Raw genomic sequence first — 22,719 nt, forward strand, 5'->3', positions numbered from 1 at the left:
ACTAATCTGGACAACCGGACGATTGCCCGGTGGGCCGGGCTGCAATGCGCTGCTCTGATTCGATTTAAAATCAGAAAATAAAGTGCCTTGGCAACATTTAATTGTAGTATTGCCTATTCATACAAATGTAGTCCTAGCACATTAATCGGGTCTGGTAGTTGTCAACAAGTTTGTAATAATTTAATACATGACTAGAAGCAACACCACAGTCGGTATAAAATAACACAATAAAGAAGCATAACACGGGCACAAGTGTTACTCGTAATGGCAACAAAGCATGCTGGGACAGCCTCCTCTTATTCTCTAGTGCAGTAACTGTTGCTGCGTGGCGATCATAGCGTTAGCGTCAGTCCGCTAAGTACTACACCGGAAGTGGTGTGAATAGGTTTCAGATAAGAGCGCTTAACAGGAAGTGCCGTGTTAGCTGCCTAAATGATGCTAGCTGAACAGCGTTTGATAAATCTGCCTCACTGCCTATTGTTGCCCTTTCTTGTCTTTTTGTCCATTTCAACTATTTAAGTTCTCGTCGTGGTTTGAATAAACGCTGACTCTGATCTTGTAAAGCATATCCAATTGAAATTTTGATGTTTTTATTTAGAATATCGTTGGAGGCACGGTAAGTTATTTTAATAGGTAGACGAATAAAATTACAATTTTACAATCTCCATTAAAACATTGCGAACTAAAGTGGACCAGTCTAAACCATGAAACTCCAGGGCTGAAAATGAGTCCCACTTCAACCCCGCTCCACTCTGTGCTGTCTTTTTTTTTTTTGTTGGGAAGGTTGTGATGTGCGTTTGGACATCGGGGAGGAGGAGAATAGCGAGGTTACGGGGTTAGTGGGCGAGATTAAAGAGCCAAAGGGAGGGTGGAAGAAAGGAAAGAAAGTAGAAGGGCGCAAGGCCCATTGGTCAAACACAAAAGGGCAGCACGATAGAGGACATTTGAAGTCAGGGTTAAACTAAGCGCACCTTAAACGGGGGCTGGTGTAAGCCGTCCCCCTGCAGGTGTGCCTTTGACACACTTGGCCCCGGTAACCTCGCTCTGATCCAGAATGGGGCCAGTAGAAAAAAAAAATAAGGGGGGGGGGGGGGGCCCGGTTGACATCCTGTCGCCATGTCCTCCTATTTTCCGTCTATTACATCCCCGCACGCGTGCTTACACTCCGTGTAAACACACAAACACGCCGCCAGACGCGGGGGGGGGGCAAAACAAATCTGGCGAGGACTGGAGCAATTGGATTATCACCTCTTAAAGGCCGACTTCTTGGCTGACCCCCTTGGGGCGAGAGCGCGCTGAAACAAAACAAGAAAATTTCCAGGGAACCCGGCCACCCCCCCACCTCCACCAACCCCTACTCTCAAGGACGGGAGCGCCATCATCATCATCATCATCATGGAGGTGAAAAATACACAGGAGGCTGCGTTAATGGACGCCCAGATGCCCTTCGGGGCTCCAATCCCTTTTAGGCGTATTACATCAGACCCCGGTGCGCTTGCCTGCATTCTCTCTGGCGCTCGGGTAATCAGCGATGCAACACGGGTGTGTAAAGCCACCGTCTAATGAGTAGCGAAAAAAGGAGTCACTCCCCTCCTTTTTACTGTAGTTCAACCGTGATTACTTCCCTGCGACGCCGCTTCCTCCTCGCTCCTTAATTACGGTCAGCTCACTCAAAGACGCGGCATCGACTTCTCGGCGGAGAGAGGCGGAAAAGTGGGATGGTTCGGGGCGGGGTGTAAAACTCCTAATGGCACAAAACAGACTGACATTCTCCTCAGATGGTGTCAGAATAATCTGGCTAATTTCTTCCCCGTGTTGGAACATTACTTTGCAGATTAGGCTCGGCCTTCGCGTTTGTTCGTTTGGTTGGGCCCGGAAGGGTTGGGCTGAGGTACTCCCGTTGTTAAAGGAGAAAGTGAGTGCTCGGTTGAGGTTTTTTTTTTTTTTTTTTTTTTTTTCCCCCCCTCTCCTGATAGTCTTTTGTTTGTCCTAACGTGATCTATCAGAACAGAGCAGCGGGTCGGAAGAACGATAGAGCTGGAAAGAAAGAGAGGGAGCGGAAGGGAGGAAGGAAGAATGGAGCAGAGGGAGCTGATCATTCTCTTTAATCACATTTTGGAAGAGGGCCAGGTAGTCTGCGGTCCTGCGAGGGGTGAAAGAAAGCAAGGAGGGGGGGCGGGGGTGCGGGTGGGGGGTGGGGGGGAATAAGTGGGAAGGGGAGGACGAGTAAGGGGATTTCGGAGCAGCTCGCCGTGCCCGCACACACTATGTCGGACGAGAACGACGCGCGTGTTCGTTTGTGTGTGTGTGTACGTGTGTGTGTGTGCGCGTGCGTGTAGCTGTTCCCGTAAATGCCCCTGAATGCTGAATCCAGCAGGAATCTGGTGTTAGAGCAGAGGCAGGGCAAGATCCATTTTAAAACTATGTGCATTAACTATACTTTTCCCCATAGATTAAGCACTCCACATGAATAATTTAGCCTCTCTTATGCTAATGGGATCATGAAAGTATAACACACACACACACACACACACAAACACACGCACACAGCACCACCGCCACCACACCCCTCAAACGTGTTTTCACCCCCCTCAACTCTTCTCAGCTTTCAACAATAACTCCGGCCTTTCCCAACAAAACTATCACACACACTACAAAACTGCACAGTTTTCATGAGCGCAATGCTAACGTGTAGCAACAGGGTGCATTGTCACCATATATATATATATATATATATATATATATATATATATATATATATATATATATATATATATATATATATATATATAACCTCTTTGAAGGAAATGCCAGATTTACAGTACTGAAATTTTGTTCAAAACGACTGAACAAAACATTGACTATGTTAACAAATGTCTTGTTGAGAATATGTCAGTTCACACCCTGACTGGTGGGAGTGGTCGATACTTAAACACCAGCGCATGTATTTACAACCCTCATACACATATAGTACGGTATATAAACATGCATGCGCTTGTTTCTTCAGTGTGTGGCGTTGACTGAGGTAGCGCGCGGCGTCAAGATTATCAGTGCACAAGCAGCTGGGAGTGAGGGCCATGAAACAGCGGGGCTTGGCTCTGCTTTATTGTTTATCTGTTGTTTATGGGCCAGTGTTCAGCTTTAATTACGACACTAAATTAAAGCCTAACAGGCACTTAGAGGGAACACGCATGCCCACACACACACACACGTTCACACGAATGATGGCCCTCTCTTCTTTCACTGCAGTGTTGGGCAACATGCTTCCAAGACGTATGATTGCATTTCATTCGTTCGAATATCACAGTATTACTCAAAAAGTGTAATGTGTTACACTACACCTATGTTACTTTTTGACTGACCTCCACCAAAACAACGGTGTCATTCTAACATGTGACGTTTAACTGTTATACGCTGATGGTAACAAGTCAACCAAAACCAACAAAACAACATCACAACATCGAGCAGTGCTTTTTTTTTTTTTGCTGTCTGTTCTATGGCTGTCAAAAACAATGTTGCTAGTTTGTTCCGTTTGCTGTTGATGTTTGCTGACTGAGTTGCGATGGCTAGCTTGGCTGGCGATTGTTGTGCTAACCTTCGGGAAATAACTGAAGGCGTGTCCTTAATTTGGTGTTGGTCGAAAAGTAACATGAATTTCTTAAGTTTTGGCTTAAAGTGAATTGGTTTCTAAATTTCCACTTTTGAAGACAATTGCTGAAAATCTGTGCAAAGACTGAGAACACGTAGTAATCTATTCTGGAGGTATAGCATTAAACTGTTTCACCATTTTAGTTTTCCAGATTTTTTGGGACATGGCCAGTGGTTCTTAATATAAAACGGCCACAAGTTGAGCGCCTTTGTTCTTATCAGCCTCAAGTATGTTCTCTTCACGTCTATTTTGTCAAATTGTGCATTGTCGTTGACTGAGGACTGACTGAGGTCTGTCTATCCATCAGCTGCACTTTTAGCTAGCTGGCTACGTACCTACCTACCTACCTGCCTATGCTAACTATGCTAGCTAACTATGTCTTAATCCAGTGGTTCTTAATATGGGTTTGATCGAATCCTAGTCTTTTGGTTTGATCAAATTTTGGTATCTATCTATCTATCTATCTATCTATCTATCTATCTATCTATCTATCTATCTATCTATCAATCTATCTATCTAACTATCCATCTATCTATCCTGTGTGGGAATGCAGGTCTTAAAAAGAAAACCAAGCTACATGTAGAGGAGTAATACATGTTAACAGAGTGAAAAGCGGATTGTACGGTAAATGGTGGAATATTATTGGAATTGTATTAACAGCAAAAAGCAATGGTTACTGTGATTGCGATACTCTTGTCAAGCGTAAATCGACACAGCAGGTAAATGCACCGCAAATAGTCTCGCAGAGTCGGGGGAGGGCCACCCCGAAAGTTCACCGCACTCCTCGCTCGTTTACACAAATGTACCACAACATCATCAGGCCACGCACTCCCCCTCCCCTTCCCTTCTCCCCCCCCCCCCCTTCCGCTCCGTCCATCCCGGCCTCCTCTGGGGAGTCGGTCTATCCACAAAAGCGTGGGGATTGTTCAATTGTGGAGAAAATGCTACAAAATGCTTTCTGCCACTTTTTTCCCGACCGCGGGAAAAGCTTTCACTCACCACTCAAGTCTTGATGCATAGCTAATAATTACAAGTGTGGACTTGATGCTTTTCTACCTTTCTGAATCATCTTTGGGGATTAAGCGTTCATGTCTGAGTATGTCGGATGGTGTTTGTCAAATGTGCAGTCAGCGTTGCAGCGGTAACACACAATTGCGGGCGCCTCACTAGGAGAGGAGCGCACATTCATCAAGTTTAACTCCCTGCCACTGATGTTGCGAGATAAGCTTGGGCGCCTTCCAAAAAGACTGTTAATCAAAATGATGCGCAGGGCAAGGCATGAGCCGCTGACTTTATTGTGCGCACCGTCCAATCCGCTTGGTGTTTGTTTATCTACACTACGCACAACATAGGGGAGTCACTCGGCTGTGAACGCACACACATGCGGGCGTTTTTATGAATATGATATTTCCATGTGGCTTTTGCGCTACATCGTTGTAGAAACATGACTTTCTGGAACGGATGAAATTTCCAAAATATTTTTTTTTTGTTATCTTCATGAACAACATGATAACTTTATGATAGATTTAAATATCATACGACTTTTACTCATTAAATACGGCCACATAAAATTCAAATGGTCATCCTTCTTTTTTGAGGGGGTGAGGTATATATATATATGTATTTTTTTTTTTTTTTTTTTTTTAAATATATATGGGTTATGCCAGTGATGTCGGCTAGAGTGAGGTTAATTTTGAACGTAAAAAAAAAAATCATATTTTAAAAAATATTTTCATAATTTTGTAATATGTGTTTTGATATTTAGAAAAATAAATGGTCAATTATGTAAATGTATATCATACAGGTTATTTAAAAAAAAAGATTTGACGAATGTTTGTTTGAATGAATGTTTTAAAAATTCTGTATCCTGTATTTCTTTTAACTATTCCTTTCAATATTACTAATATTTTTTATATTAGTTTTACAATCCCTTTTTTTTTTTTTCTAATTGTCTGCCATTGTTGCGCTATATCCACTACTTTGAATCGGAAGTGTATGGATTCTTCACAAGTTTTTATTTTCTTGAACTCAGTCTTAAAAATGTGTGGATTGCCAGAAGTTTAACTGACTCCTGCGAGCGCGGCTCCCCTTCCTTTACTGCTCGGCAATAAACGGCTCCTGGAGGAGGTGGCGAAACACGCTCGCACACTTGTTTAATTGTTTTTTGGCACCACTTCAGAGCCACACTCGACGCCGAGACTTGGGCAGAGGTGAATTGCGCTGGCAGCAAGCATCCAGAGGCCCCGAGGTCGAGTAGAGGATGAGTGCACTGAATCATGCTACGCCAAGGGTGCCCAAACTTTTTCCTCCGAGGGCCGCATACAGAAAAATTGAAGGATACAAGGGCCACGTTGACATTGTTCAAAGCAGTGTTTACTTATTTATGTGTTATGTTTGCAAATGGAAAGTGGAGCAAACCATTTTTGCTTCTCGAACTGATTATGAGAGAAACACACAGAAAAAGACACATTGCGTATTTAACCGAACCACCAAGTCCCCTAGCTTCATGCTAACACACAACGTAAAATGTCATAGAAGGACTAGCGTCCATTTTGCGGTCATTAGAAACCTTTAAACAACTTATTTTTGAAGGCAAGCGGAAGCAACACATGAAGACGGGGCGTAAAACTATACCAACTGGCATATATTCTTTATCCTCTGCGCAAAAACACTAATGCTAACACAGTTAGATGTGACAGTCTTCTTCTGTTCATCATCAAATCTACACCTACTTTATTTAGTATGTCAAAATGCTTTCTTTACGTTCAATAAAATTTCATTTAATGGTGTTAAAAGTTTTTTATATAGTACGATATTGTACATTTGTCATGTGAATAAAACATGATGATCTACATGTGGCTTTGGACATCACTTTGTTATATGTTGCCCAATGTTAGGGAAACTTCCATTTCGGTGGCACACACACCTTTACGTACAGTTCCTGGCAAGAGAAAGTGGATATTTCTCTTGGAAGAAAGTACTCCATGCCCATCTGGCCGTCTCCCATCCATTCTGCCTGATCCTCATTCTCACCCCTTTTAACAGGGGCCAAGCTGTTAAAGACCCCATTACTGCGGCGAAGCACACATTTTGCATTTTCTCAGCAGACTCGAGAGCGCGCAGTGCAAATTTTATGTGGGAACGTATCAGGAGATAGAGTTCAGAGGGAAAGGGTGGAGGGGGGGGGGGGGGCGCAGTGACTAGTACTGGCGGTGGCGGGGCAGGCGGGGTGGTAGAATGGAAAAGGGCCAACGTCGGGAGTCAGCGAGCGCTTCAAGCGTTAACGTAATTGCAAGAATGTGAAAAATGAGGCGGCGGGGCTCCCGAGCGGAGCAAAAGGTCAGAGCGCGGCGCACACAAAACAACTGGCTGGAGGACGGCCTCATTAGACCATTAAATCAGCTGACCCCCCTCTTGCGCCCTTCTAGCCTTCCTACTTTCTCTTCCTCGTCTTCTCTGCTGCTTACTTGGGTGCAGGTGTTGACACGGTATTCATGGATGACGCTATCATCATAACATCTTACTAATGACTAAAGCGTAATGAGGTGAGTCACATTCCTCTTTTAACTCATTTCAGGTGTTCTCTTGGCAAACAAGTGTAAAAAGTGGAACGCTATTAATATTGGAATGGAAAAAAGAAAAGTATTAACTTTTACGACAAAAGCACAAAGCAACAAGGCAGACTTTTTTTCAGTTTTGTCTCTATTTTAACTTTTTAAAAAGGGTTTAAAATACAAATACTGTATCTGTAATGTTTTCACTTGCTTTACCCTATATATATATATATATATATATATATATGTATATATATATATATATATATATAAAACACTATTAGCTGTAATTAATGGCAAAGGCATCATGACTCATTTAATATTCTTATTTTTCCTTTTTAAAAATAATAAAATAAAATAATTCCTTTTTAAAAACAATGTCTTCCATTCTTTTTAATTCCACTTTTATTTCTAATCAATAAGTAGTTGGTGACGAGGACGAAGATGAAGATGAGCATGGTGATGACGATGAGGAGGATGACAAGACTGATATGATAATGATGATAATGATGATGATTATTATTATCATCATCATTATTATGATTAGGCAATGTGAATGAGGCGCTGGTGTCCTTCTTGGCCCGACGCAAAGTGCCATACCGTAACTGTCTTTGGCCTCGTATCGATCGTCTGTTACTGGATACGGTGCGGATAGGAGTCGATAAGTGCTCTGTGGATTACAGGTCACTTGTACTTATGTGTGTAAGATAATCAATAGGCAGTGCATTTGTTTCTCTCCTGACTCCCTGACCCGTCCCGTCCCATCCCCGTTGCTCTCTGCTTCCTGCATGCAGCAGTCATCTGCTCCGCTGCAAAAGATCACGGCATCGATGGCTCTTCCAGACATTAAATACAAATCTGAAAATGTTTTTTGTGCTTATCGTCAGCGCTTTCTACAAGTATGAGGTCCATTTAAACTTACGTAGGAAATTACCACTCAGCGCAGTGTTAAATTCAGAAATTACTATGAAATATCACTATTTTCCCACCAGTTTGTCAACATCAATCAAAAACGACATTAATCAAAATTGTACAGTGTAGCAGTGTAGGACAGAGCTTAAAGGTTCTATGCAAGCCCACTAGTTGAAACACGGCATTCAGATTAATTTTGCGTTTGTGGAATATGAATTAAGCAGCAAAATGCACTCGTTTTTAGCCATCTCCGGGGGCGGCCATTTTGTCTTCTGTCGACTGAAAATGACATCACAACTGCTCACAACGACCAATCACGGCTGACCTGTTTTCTGAATCTAAGCCGTGATCATTTTCAGTCGACAGAAAACAAAATGGCCGCCCCCGGAGACGGCTAAAAACGAGTGGATTAACACTTATTCCACAAACGCAATATTCATCAGAATGCCTTGTTTCAACTAGTGGGCTTGCATAGAACATATTCTTGAAAAAAAAATGTTTGCGTTGACTTCCCCTTTGAATGCAAATATATCGAACCTAAACGTTAACTACAACCGAAGAAAATGTTTTCAAGGATCTCCAGTGTTGTCAGTGTTCTACTAATTCAGATATGATTTTAGTTGAAAATCGCACTCAATTCTTCAAAAATGAAAACCCTTCCATAAGAGGATCAATAACATCCCCCGCGGTGGTAGCCAAGCGATCTGCTGGTCCTGAGGCCCGGCTAGTCGCGATGCGGGTGACCACAGAGGTCTGCGGTTGGATAATGGCTCGTCTGAGATGGTCTCAAAGCAGCCCCGCCGCAGAGTGCGCCACCCGTCAATACGTTTGATCACTTATTGGCAAAACGATACAACAGCTGCGCTCGCTTCCGCCATCTACATAGAGTCTGTTTGTGTGTAGAGACGACGTGATGACATTTTGTGCAAAAGTCCGGACGCGTGCCAGAAAGCACACAAACACTAATAAATAAATACATCCGCACTTTAGGCCACACTCGCACGTGACCAACAATTTTTTTTTATCCGGGCCACACATATTTTTCATCGCGTCAAAATTGACAGCGAGCGTGACGAGCGAATGGAGACAGAAATGTGTGACTGCCGCACACTATCTGTAACGCATTCCAATACGTTTGTTTTGAAACGCTTTATTCCCGTTTGGCAGGTTGTGTGCTAGATAACACTAAGGCGTAATTACAGGCTGTTGTGTGCAGCGAACTTAATGTATTTTTTATGTGAGAGAGAACTGGCAGAAATGCACTATTAGTCACCACCTTTTGTTCGAGGCCTGAAATAGTAACGTTTCTGGAAAGCTCTTTTTTTTGGGGGGGGGGGGGCATCGCCGCTGTTTGACTGTAACAGTGGATAAGCGCCTTCATTTTTAGGTGTGACTGTGTTTATATGGACGCCAGTCAAAAGAAGGGATAATCCAAAGGAGCACAGGGAGGGAGATGGCTTGGGATGTCATCATACTTGCTGGATATGGGCGATTAAAAGGCCTTGCATGTCGATGATGATGTTCATATACAGTGGAACCGAGGTCCGATACAGTGCAGGAATGATTTGTTTTCCCCCTTATGCAAATAGTGGAAATTGAAACAATCTGTTTCAGGGTCAAATTGCCGCCATTGTAAAGCCTTTATTAAGTGTGCAGGTAATTTTATAAATTGACATTTTATCATTACAGGTGTCAGCCCGGATTTCACTGACAAATGTGGTGAGTCGTCAGGTCAACATTGTAAAGCATGAAAAGAAGTTGACCACTACTGATATTTAATGCAAATTTAATTGACAGTCATGCCGCTGATGTACTTTACATGCTGTATCTGGTTTTTTTTGTTCTTTTTCACACAAAACTGTAAAAACAAGTTTGCCGCTGTTAATATTAAACACAAAACACTCGGTCTTCACATTAATGAGAGGTGTGAAAAGTTGATTGAAATGACTGATGATGAAATTCATTAAACTTTTACAGTATTTCCTAATTGTTAGACAGGTGTAAAAATGTAACATTGAAAAGCACGAAAAATACTACATTTTTATAAAAAATTAAGGCGTAATATGTGAATCACAAATGCCAGGTTTCTGTGATATTTAAAAAATTAGTCCAAGATATAATCATTTTGAAAATGTGTTGTAGTTTTGTAGTTTATTTTTTCTTCCCCGGCTTAATTTGCTTTTTTTCAATTGAGCTGTACAGGTTATAGATCTCGTTCATGGTGGAAAAAAGTTTTGAAATGATTATCTCGGTCATTCTTATGTCACAAAACGTGACATTTGAACAGGGGGTGTTTAGACTTCTTATATCATTGTACTTGGGTCAAATTCAGAATGGTGCGACCTTCAGGTTCCACTGTATATGAAGGATACGTAGTATATATATATATAGTAGTATGTATTACACAGTACATATCAGTAGGTGTGATAATGTGAATGCATCTCTGCAAGGGGCTCACCTTGCTCGCTGCTGTTGTCGCCGCTCTGTGACGCGTGGCCCCCGCTGGAGGGCCCCGGCGTGCCGGCTGAGTGCGTGGACGTGGCGTCGTCGTGGTCTCTCCAGGACGCCGGGTTCTGGCGTTTTCCAATAAGAGAACCAGCAACAGACAGAGAGAATGAGAGGAAGAGAATGAGTGACATGTGGAAGGATCTCTATCTATCTATCTATCTATCTATCTATCTATCTATCTATCTATCTATCTATCTATCTATCTATCTATCTATCTATCTATCTATCTATCTATCTATCTATCTATCTATCTATCCATCCATCCATCCATCCATCCATCCATCCATCCATCCATCCATCCATCCATCCATCCATCCATCCATCCATCCATCCATCCATCCATCCATTCATCCATCTATCTATCCATCTACATTACCCAATCTGTCTCTGTCTAGCTAGCTAGCTAGACTGACAGGTACGTAGCTAGCTAGATAGTTTCCTAAACAGACTGCTAGCTAGCTAGATAGCTTCCTAAACAGACTGCTAGCTAGCTAGCAAGCTAAACATACAACAGCTAGTGAGCTATCTGTGTCCTAATCCAGTGGTTCTTAAACTCGAACCCCAGGGCTTTGGTTTGCCAGTCTCAAGGGTTCAGCGAAAGACAACAAACACTACGCGTGTGTACGTTTTTGCGTAACAATGCTCTGAGCCTTTTGGCGTCACCGATTTGTGCACATTAGTCTCTAAGATACTCCTACTGTAATCTTTTAAGGATGGTAGACATAGAAATGAAGGAAAAGTAACACATTTTGTTGCAAAAATTATATAAGAGTGTCAATTGCCAAAGTGAAGTTGTGCATTCCTGAACTTATCTCTGCAAGCAAAAATCAAAAGTTACATTGGCTTGCAATAAATATTCATTGAGTTTTGAGTGAAAGTGATTATTTGGTAGATTGTGTGTACAACTGATATTTTTAATAAAAAAAAAAATACTCATTGAGTGATACCACAATTCTATTCTGCTTTTATTAACTCACTATTTATTCAAGTGAAATAGTTTCCATTCCTGGTGATTTTATCTGATGCGTTGTTGCATGCGGAATGAATGTTGTTGTTTATAAAATACTTGATTTTGTGTAGTGTTTACCCTGGCATTAACAAAATGACAAAATTGTGCAATCAAAGAGCTTCATTATGATACATGAGAACAGAATGCTTTCAATACAGCGTCCTGCACAACGAGCTATGCTGAGTAATTATATAAACACACACACACACACACAGTGCAGTTCACTTTTTGGCAGCTTTTTTTGGGGGGGGTTGTTATTGTTGTAGCACTACTGAGCGAGACTTCCGTGTCAAGTGCGAAATACAGAGGTAAGACGTCCAAACACACCACAGCCGCCATTAATCATTACCGCTGTCAGGAGTGAAAATAAAATATGACAGTGATTCTCCTGCTAATCTGCCAAAAATGCGCACACGCCCACAGAGGCTCACGAGGAATACACACACACACACACACAAACGCACATATGCACTCACACGCATGACATAAGGAAGCGAGAAGTATCAACACACAGATGCACGCATTCACTCACATCATAAACGCAGAACTAGAATGGCATTCATTCAGAGTGCGGGCCTCAGCCAAGGCCCAACAACAACACCAGTTAGTGGTGGAATGCCTCACTCCTAGTTTAGCGGCTAATAACTAATACAGTACTGAAGCGACATCGAGCAAGTATGTATTTTGAAAACCTATTTGAATGTTAATGAAGGTTGGAAATTAAAGTCAAGCTACAGGTCAACTATACACAAATTTAGGGGCTTCTTCCTTGGGCCACATGAAAAATCAGCAATGTTTTGTGTACATCAGCTAGCTAAGAAGCTAAAGGCAGGCAGTGTAATTTAACTTTTGGTCAGTTGTATTTATTTGATATTTTTTGCTGTGTATGAAGGTTAGGAATGATATCAATCATACGTGGCAGTTGCTACTGTTCCACTCCAGTGCCGTAGGTGGCGCTAATGTGAATTGAATTGTGAACCGTTGTCAAAAGGCAAAGGTACAGCTAGCTTAGTGGATAATGTGCAATACTGCAAGTCAGTGAAAGCAGCCAGGAATTAGCCTTTTATAAACCTGTTTTACTGTTAATGGAAGTCATAAATTTAATTAGACGTTTTGGTTGCTGTTGCACTCCACTACTGATTGTCAGCTGCCAAACAATCAGCCGTGTCTGTTTCTATTTCTAATAGTAATTTAAAAAAAATTATCATTTGAATTCCATACATTTTTACACATCTTCAACTACATTTTATGATTCTTTACTTAGCCCGCATGGACTAGCACAAAACTATCCATAAGAGTAGGACAACAGGAAATATCCCATCCTAAACATGCTATGTTGATGTAGATTATAAATTCAATCTCGTTTCGAACGTGATAGCAACAAGCCATACGTTGCAGTGGCTATCGTGTAAAAGTTTTCGTAGGCCTACCCACGTGCAAATGGCTCTTAAGATGACTTCACTCAACCACCCCGTTTCTCTGCCTTCTCTTCTGCCTCCTTCCCTCCTTCCCCGGCCCACGAGGAAGCCGGCTCCTCCGGCTGTTACAGGAAAGGCTTTATCAGTGCCACATGACGGCAGGCTCGGGTTGGAATTTCCTCCGCCGTTCCAGACTGACCGATGGCGTCACTCACCCAAAAATCGCGAACCGATACCGTAGGGATGTCGCGAAAAGAAAAAAAAAAAAAAAGACCACGGCGACTTAAATTCAAATGTGAGGCTGACGCTGCTCGAGGGCCCCCAACAGAGTAGGGCCCCTTGAGCGGAGCCCAAGGCAAACAAACACGGGCCTGCACCGAGGCTACCCGCAAACCTCAACCCACTTCTCAGTTCTCGCCAAGACATTTTTCCCCCGACTTCGTTAAACATATGTATTTTCAAACAAGGATAATACTGTACATACAGCAAAATGTTCTCTTTTTTGGGGTCTAAATTGAGGAGCCTGCCTTGCCTGTGCTGGAGTAAGCTGTCCTGGAGGAGGACAGTCCCGTATAATGTGAAGTTTTAGCAGGAGGAAATGGAGGCTATGAGACGAGCGGCTGCCGGGCTCCTCTGGGTGCCGAATCCTGTTGTGAAGCGAGCAAGGGTCCTTTTATCTGTTAAAGGGGGCGCAGACGACTACACAGGGCCCTTGAACGCCCCCTCCGCCTGCATTCAGGGCTCTCTCAGCGTCAGCTGTTCACCGGATGGCGCTGGGCGAGAAAAAAAAAAAAAAAAAAAAAAAAGAGCTGGGAAGGTTACTCACAAGAGGGGCATGACAATGAAGCCCCGTGCAGAGGTTTTGGGACCTCAAAGTGAGCCCGGGGGAAAATAGGGAAAGTGGTCGGCGCCTCAGTTCACTTTCTGGGCCATTGATCGACAAACGCTCGGATACACTTCACTAAAGTCTGTTGTCAGGGAGTTCATACGGTTACTTCCAAGTCAATTTCAAGCACTTTTCAAGCGTGTGCTAGCTTGGTTTTCATTGGGTCGAAACCAGGGCCTAACCCATTAATCGGTCAGCTGATTTAATCAGATAATATTAAAATGGGCAGACCCCGGACAGGTTTTTTTTCTCCATTTTTGCCCGGCCAAAATTCTTACACATTGACACACTACAGCATAACGCAAAAATGCACCCCCCCCCCCCAAAAAAAAGAAATCGGCAGATTTTTGCTGATTTTTCTGTTGCCAAGCTAAATAAATATTAGGACAAACTATTACCAAAAAAAAAACAAATGAAATGTTCTGCCTGTAATTCATATCTTTATTGTTGTAAGGGACCAAAAAAAAAAGTGATTTTATTAATTTATATATTCTTTTTAAAATCAATCGGCCGATAAATCGGTTATCGAAAATTTGCATCAAAATAGTAAAGAAACGGGAAAGAAAGGGTTTGGCTCCACGCAAAACGATTTTTGTTCAGTGAGCTCTAGCTTAGTTTTTATCGGGTTAATTTTTAATTGTTTCGTTTTGTCAATTCAACGTCTGCTGTGTCCTGTCAATGTTACGGCATTATTTTTCTCTGTAACAGAGATACCAACCTTCTAGTTTGGGTCATAAACTGAACTGTTTCAGAATCCTAATACAAAGAAACAAATAGTACTTTCATATTACCATTTTTGGGGGTCTTTTTTACATTCACATTGAAGAACTTGGAAATAACATTCACAGTAGATTTTTTTTTTCTTATGTTTTCCACTCCTGTTTCCATGCCAATAATGCGCCAATGTGTGCATGGATACTTTGCGTTCCATTTCGCCTCAGTCGTTTCATGACACAATCGACCCACATCCTGATCGATTATTATGCCTAAAAGACACCAAAAAAAAATATCACCTGATCACCAAACACAGTTGTATTCCATTGATGACTGTGTTGCTGTTTTTGATTGAACATGCAAGCACCCGTGGGAAAGCAGGACGTTTCCCAAAATAATCCGGTTGCGTCTTCATCACGTGAGGGATGAAGGGCAGTTTGCATGTAATTAAAGCAGCGGCAGGCTCAGCGGGGGGGAGAAAATGACCGGCTTCCACTCGGAAAAACTGCACGTCAGCCGCACTCGAGTGAGGCCTGCCTCTCCGTGGCCTTAATGCGGCAAATCGATGAAACTTAATTCACCTATCATTGCGGGAGTCATATGTCATTTTTAATGGCGCCGCCACTGAATTAAATTCAAAGACAGACTGCGCTTAATGGAGTTAAAGGGAAATCATAGTTTTGTTTTGGGGGGTTTTGGGTCCTCTTACAGGAGAGAGTCTTTCCAAGCACCCCCTCATAATAATAACTATCAAATGCCATAGCAGGGTCAATACCACTATGAAGTGCCTTTGGTGTTATCAGAATCACTCACTCATCATGGAAATATAGCAGAAGAATGAAATACTGAGGTGTTATTATACAGTGAGTAGCCAAACATTTGCACACATTCCGGTACAATGATAAGCCACTTCTTTCTTCTCTGGAGGCTGGAACAGTGGCTAATTGCGGAGTAAATATTTACACGGATGTTTCGTACTTTTCATCATATGATGTGCGTTGGTGAATGTTATCAAGCTAAACAAGCCCACTCTGTCATAGGGAATTGTATAAAACCCTTTTGGAAGATGTATTTGCATTACACTTAATCAAGTTGTGGAGCCCAGAGTTAAAAGCAAACATGGTGAAGCAGCATTCAGCTGTTATGCTGCACACAAATGGAATGAGATGCCGACAGTAGTGAAGTCAGTGTAAATGTTTTTAAAGCCAGGTTAAAATCCATGCTTTTTTCCACACCTGTAATTGAGGTCTTTTATGGTATTTTAAAATCAATTTCCCTGTGCGTTCTTTTAGTAATGCTACAATGCTACTTTTGAATTATTTGCTTTGCTTTTGAATGTCTTTAACTCCTTTTTCATCTACAATGATGTGTTTACATGTTGTCACTTCACATCCTTTTTGTAAATTTGGTAGGCTACTTTTTGCTTCCTCTGCTTTTGAGCGTCTCACTGTTTTGTTTGTGAATGCCTTTAAATGGACTTTGGATTTTGTGAAGCACATTGAGTTGTCTTGTGTATGAAATTTGTGATATAAATAAGCAGAGCTGGGCATCGGCCCGCCGACCCCGGTTTCCGTCCTGCATATTCGTCCCACCTGGTCCCGGCCCGTCCTTCGCCGGCGACAGCCAATCGGCATCGATTAGGTCATTTTTACGTCACTCGCAGGTGCTGCACGGGCAGAAACGCCACCAAACCAAGAACAAATATCAAACAAAAACAACTGACACACACACAGTGTTGTCATCGATGAAATGAAAAGAATATGGGACACATGTCATTGCGTCTGTGGGACCGCAAGGTACACCGCACCCTTTTATTTTTTTCTTGTTTCCTTACTTGTCACCTGCGGCACCTGCATGTGACGCGGTCTCGGTAAAGTCCGTTCTCGACGCCGGTTGGCTGACTCCGACCGACTGGGACCACGTGGGTCGATTGAATATGCAGGACAGAAACCGGGGACGGAGGGCCGATGCCCAGCTCTGTAAATAAGGCTGCCTTGCCTACACATTTATCTTGCTAATTGAATTATATTGCTATTTGGAGGTCCACCATGTCATGAAATAAAACGGAAAAGGAAAAAGTGTCAAAAATTGCCTGTTTTCAAAGAAAAAGAAGTTGAAATGTTACTCTAACAAATTCCTATTTGTTTTTTTTTTGTTTTTTGTTTTTTCAGAAACAAAGTGGCAATCTTGTTTTTTTCCCAAGATAAACTTGTAAAATTATGACATTAAAGTCCGATTTATGTGATGAAATCAAATAAATAAGCGCTGCTTTTAAGTGTCCCAAAGCTAAGGCAGACAGAATTGCTTTACAAAGTTTGCTTTATTGGCACGTCAGTGCCCATATCTAAGTATGCACTGTTTAAAATGATACGATCTAAAAATGTATTTCTTGCAAATCATTTTGCAGTTTGAAAACCAGTGCGATACAAAAAGCATTGTTTACTTCCCGTAGACCACAACACAGCGGGAGCCACCAAAAACATAACCACACTAACAATTTTTTTTTCTTTTTTTTTTTTTAATTCACCGCTAATCCACAAGCGTGTCTGTAAAACACATCACACAGCGCACGTTGTAACTTTGTGCACTCGACAAAAGCCCTCTTTCTCTTTCCCTCATAAATTATTTACGGCGCCCCCTCTCCGAGAGGAGGGCGCAGCGGCGGCATCGTCGTCAGATGCCGCGCAAACACAAACATACACAAGCATTTTGTCGCGGGCCCTGTGGGTGTGATAAAGTTCAAACAAGTTGTGCGTGTCAGCCAAATAGTCAATCTACACAACAAGCGAACGAGCGCCAGGCAGACGCTGCGCACGACAACAGCAAAAAGGGCATACGCGGGGAACGGTGCGAATATTCCCTGAAGAAAGGGTGTAATTAAGAGAAACGTACTCGGCGCTAATTGTCTTCAAAAGCGCAGGAGCAAGATGGAGGCAAATGGCGGCGTGCAAACACACAACATACCGAGAGGGGGGAAAAGATGCAAAAGTAGCAACGTCTCAGGGGGGGGTTGCCTTTTGCTGTCGTAATACAAGTTGTAATTACGCTGGTGCCTCGTCTTAGGGCTTTAATTTGTTCCGTGACCACACTTGTAACTCATAACATTTGTATCTCAAATTATCTTCATCCCACCGAAATGAATGGAAATACCAATAATCCATTCGGCCCCACATTTTAAACAAGAAAAGCGGCACTAAAATGCTTTGGTTTTTGCGGAGGATAAAGAATTTATGCCCGCGGGTACTGTCGTATTGTCTGTCGACATGTGCTGATGCATTGTTTGGTTTCAATTAGCCGTCGCTTAATGCAGAGGTCCCTAACCACCGCACAAAAATCAAATAAATAAATATTATAATGGAAAAATAGATATAAATATTGACGACAACAGCCAAGAAAGAGTGTCGGGATAACCATAGAACAATCCAGACAAATGTTGGAGTTTAAATCCTTTAGTTTCTTTTTTTTTTTCTTCCAATTACAATTGCATTAATTGAACCAAGCAGCTGCTAACGGAGTGCAAATACAAATCACACGATAAACTACATCGCACATATTAATGCCTGCGGTCCTGATCGAATGCCCCGATTGGACCCTGGAACGCGTTGATTTAACACAAATCACTATGGGAATATTATTTTGAAACGTGAACTTGAAAGTCAACCGGCATCAGATCGCGTTCCACTTTAGAGGTTCAAATGTAATGGTAATGAACAAACAAAATCAGGAGGACAAATCCCTCGTCTCGCATTTCCAAACACCTGCCTCGCGTGCTACGCCTGCATCCCTTGAAATTTCGGCTAAAATTGATTTGGCGGCGTCATTGAATTTTCCTCGAATTCCCCTGAAAGTTGCGAGGCGAAACATGGAGGAGGGAGGGAAGGGAAGGCGGGTGTGCGCGGAGAGGTTATGGGGATCCGCTGCTGATCGAGGACAGAACCGCTGACACACTAGAAACAAGCACGCACGCACACACACACACAAAGGGTCATAAATCATACTGCCGGCAGATATTTCAAGACACATCTTGCCACACTGCATAAACACGTAAACGAGGAGGGGAGGGCATAATAACATACGGCTCCAAAAAAGCGAAGGTGCGCCATTATTGAACAGCTGAGTGCCAACACCCTCAATTATGCATAATAATAAATGGCTTCCTTAACTGAGCAGCTAATAATTCATCATGGTTGTGTTCTGACAAGACAAGGCGGCTTACAAACTTTATCGAGGGCAACTTCTAACTGCACCGGTTGAAGGCTGCTTGAAACAAAATGCTTTGGAAAGAGAAAATTAAATTAATTAATGAATAAATAATTCAATTTCCCTTGAGGGACTCTTATAATTAGTAAAATAAAATACATGTAATTTATATATATATATATACATATATATACATATATTTATGTCAGAGAGAGAGACATACACACACCCACAAAAAGTAGATAATATGACATCAAGTTTAAGACAAAATATTATAGATATCTCTCAGTATGATCCAGTCCACAATAATAACAAACATTGTTAAATTGAGCTTTCTTTGTTTAAAAAAATATTTGGATTGCACAGGTGTACCTTAATATTACATCGCGCGCCCTTAAACCACAAATTACAGCCTGCCAAAATTACCCCTAAATAAATCAAGGCCTCTCTTCAAACACCTTCAATAAAAAGTTATTATAATGATGATGATGCTCGAGGGGATTCGCCGGAGGGACTTTTATCGAGGTGCGCCTAATAAAGTGGTGCATAAAATCAGACATGTGACGTTAAGAGATGTCCATCATCACCTGCGGAAGTTCGATCAGAAAGAAAACAACGAGCGCACATACTGAACATACGTGTGTCGCGCACACTGTACAGCATACGACCTCGCGGCAGCTGCATCGCAATGCACTTTTCGAGAGGTGCTGCGAGAGGGTGCGCAGTGTGCAACAAGTGAGTAAAGCCTCTCTCCCGCTCTCTCGCTCTCGCTTGCAGCCATGATGATTAGATATGGCTCCCAACAGGCCCTGGGAGGCGCTAATCAAATGGGAAATGTGAGGCTAGACTAAACTGCATAGCAACACAACGCTGGATAAAAATGGTGCACTGTTTTCTTTTCTTGATAATGTTGATTTGGGGCCCTGAAAGACTTTGAAACTGGACTGAAAGTGGATGTTTCTGACGACCAAATCATGGCAAGTTCTGTCTAAATGCTAAAACAAACCGGCTTTTTTTTTTTTTTTTTTTTTGCCACGCACCCCCTTCTATATCCTGACAGAGTTTACGCACCCCTGCGCTACTTCCGGAAATCGACGCATACGGTATACAAGAGTCATGAAAAAAAAAAAGTGCTGAATGCAGGAAAACTATGCGCCTAATCAGCTGAGCATTTTCCCCAAAAAATTTTAGGCAACGCACCGCTTTAAGGTACTGACAGATTTGGTGCACCCTCGCATGAATTAATTCGAAGAAGAATATTCAAATAGTAATATAGTAATATTCAAGTATTTTCTACAGGGGGACAAATATGCATTGATTATTTCCTTGGAACACAACGCTTAGCCATTTCAACATCTCTACTTTTTGCGCACCTCTGGATTACTACTGAGATTTTAATTACATATATGCAACAGAGAGTATGGGAATACATTTGTAAGCACAGTGTTTCTATAAAGGTTTTTGGAACTTCTTAAGGCATGTACCCCTTTCAAAATCCCAACAAAGTTTTTTTAAACTCCTGCATTACTTATAAAGGTTTTCAAGTATATATCACATTTCCACAAACAATGAGTATTCAAGAAAAATATTTTGTACAGAGCAGGGCTATAACAGTTTGGTATTTTTCATTACAGTTACTTTTTATTTTGTTTTGACTTTTGTTTCTTAATTCAGTTCATTTTATTTAGCTTTAAGACTGGGTATGTGAGTTCAATTACTGTATTAGTTTTTATTTTTTTCAAAAATGCTTTGTTTCATTTTATTTTTCATTAGTTTTAGTATTATTTTTAGGTTTTACATACCATATATATGGAGTGCAAGATTACCAAAAAGGTCACTAGGTATTGTGCAATAGTAAATTCCAATTCCCAAAATAGTTAATCTTTTTTACTTCTAACATTTTTTAGTTACAATTTATATTTAACTTTTGTCGGCAATACATATTAACTCATGTTTGAAACTGTGCATAAGGTTTAATTGGCAATATCAAGTACCGGTATACCTTTTAGAAATACAACCTCTGCCTCATTTATGATGAACACTTGGGACTATATGCTACTGTATTTTAAAGTTGGTCATGATGGCGTTACTTGGAGAGCCAAGTATTTAGTTTTTTGTTTTTTTTAACTTGGTTTAAAATAATTGAGTACCACTTTAACAAAGGCATACAATTGTAAAAACAATGTAAACATGGAATCATTACACCAGGTTGTGACATCATCGTCTACTGGCCACTCATACAGCAAATACTGTAGCTTTTTCACAGTTTTTTTTTGTTTTGTTTTGTTCCCTAAACAAGCAGACCCGAGCTGTACTATCGCAACACTTGACTGCACCTCCAAGTGAGCTCACCATGTCTTAACCAGTTCCCTGCCTGTTGCAGAAAATCCAATGTAAACAGCGCCACCCCCCTTCCTCCCCTCCTCCATTACAGCACACACACACCCCCCCCCTCCGCCCGCCCCGCTTTCCAGCCATGCAGCGTCAAGATAAGCAAAAGCGTAAACCTCCATGGGAACTCCTATCCACCTCCCTGAGGAGGAATCTCCAAAACAAAGCAGCGAGAACCCCGCGAGGTCCTCAAAAGTAAGACGGCACTGCAATTCATTACAAGCGAGCAGATTCAAACCCCTTTAGTTGTGTTTAATTAAATGTGGCGCAGGAGAACAGAGCGGAAATGTCATTAAGAGACGGCACAAGAGTATGCTAACGCCTCTATTTTACCCCGTTTTCCACGGGATGGGGTCTGCTAAAGGGGAGGGAGGGTTTAAATCCTGGGTGGGCTCCACCGGCAGAGACAGTCGCCAAATCAACAGAGTGTCAGCGAACGCCTCTCATCCCCTTTCTCGCTGCAACGTAATCCAATCACGCCCAAGACAATGCTGCACTCAAGTGTAAATAAAAATTGTGCCTTCTTGCGATGCTGTCAGGTAGGAGGAAAAGGGGGTGGGGGGCATGAGAACACCCGCACCCTCCTCTGCCTCTCCACTAAAACCAACTTTCACCACATGAGACGCTCCAGCGAGGCCGCCGCTGATTAAAAATGCAAAGCGCAGAAAAGTGGACGTGAGAGATCGGAGCTAATTAATTAGCATATGCAGCTATCGGTCGGACCCCTCTCCTGGAAAACTGGGGCTGACAATTCATTGGGAAATGACTAATTAATTAATTGTAATGCAAGTAGAGTATGATTCCACGTGTTTTTGAAAAATTTTTACTTTGGCGTTTATTGCTCTTCCATTCGCATCCAAATCACCTTTTTAGTCAAAGTAGCCGCCATAAAAAGTTGACCAGCGTCACAGCGGAGGAATAAACCCCTCAAAGTTTAAATACCCGACGAGTAAACGAGAGTCTTAACGGGCAAATCTCGTTTTTCTCTGGATAACACGTTAAAATAGGGGTTAATCAAGTGTTTGTAAACTTTAATAACAATGTAAAAAAACACGTAAATGGTTCATAAACATGACTGCGTTCAACAACAAAGCTCACTATTTTCGTGACTTCCTGATGTTATATTATCAGTCATTCTAAATTAGTTTGTAATATAGTGGGAAAACTATTTACAAACATCATAAATAATAATGATGCACCAGGATAATGAGAGTTTCAAAAGACTTAATTATTATTTTTTCATTTCTATAATTAGCCACCTTACACTAAGATGCCATTTTGACCAAATATGATTCCTTGCCTTTAACAGTTTAAAAAAATGACTACAGTAAGCACTGGCTCACTATTTGGCAAATTTATGTTTGGGCCACACAACTCATTCATTCAATGATTTGATGTCAGCTCATACTATTGTAAGTAAGTGTAAAACATAATTAATGAGGCGTGGTATAATGACATTTAGAATTAATAAATCAATT

At 41.8% G+C, this 22,719-nt stretch overlaps 1 protein-coding gene across 8 annotated transcripts in view; it reads right to left on the reverse strand.

Moving 5' to 3' along the window:
* meis2a (Meis homeobox 2a) overlaps positions 1-22,719 on the reverse strand; it is a 113,410-nt gene that overhangs the window by 85,349 nt on the left and 5,342 nt on the right. For all 8 annotated transcript variants that reach the window (XM_086049360.1, XM_086049361.1, XM_086049363.1 and 5 more), the window contains exon 7: positions 10,574-10,688. In XM_086049360.1, the coding sequence (XP_085905486.1) occupies positions 10,574-10,688 (115 nt within the window). The remainder of the gene's footprint in view (positions 1-10,573; positions 10,689-22,719) is intronic.

This window comes from Filicampus tigris, chromosome 13 (genome assembly GCF_054856515.1).
Source record: "Filicampus tigris isolate MCC_2025a chromosome 13, RoL_Ftig_1.0, whole genome shotgun sequence".
NCBI classification, from domain to species: domain Eukaryota; kingdom Metazoa; phylum Chordata; class Actinopteri; order Syngnathiformes; family Syngnathidae; genus Filicampus; species Filicampus tigris.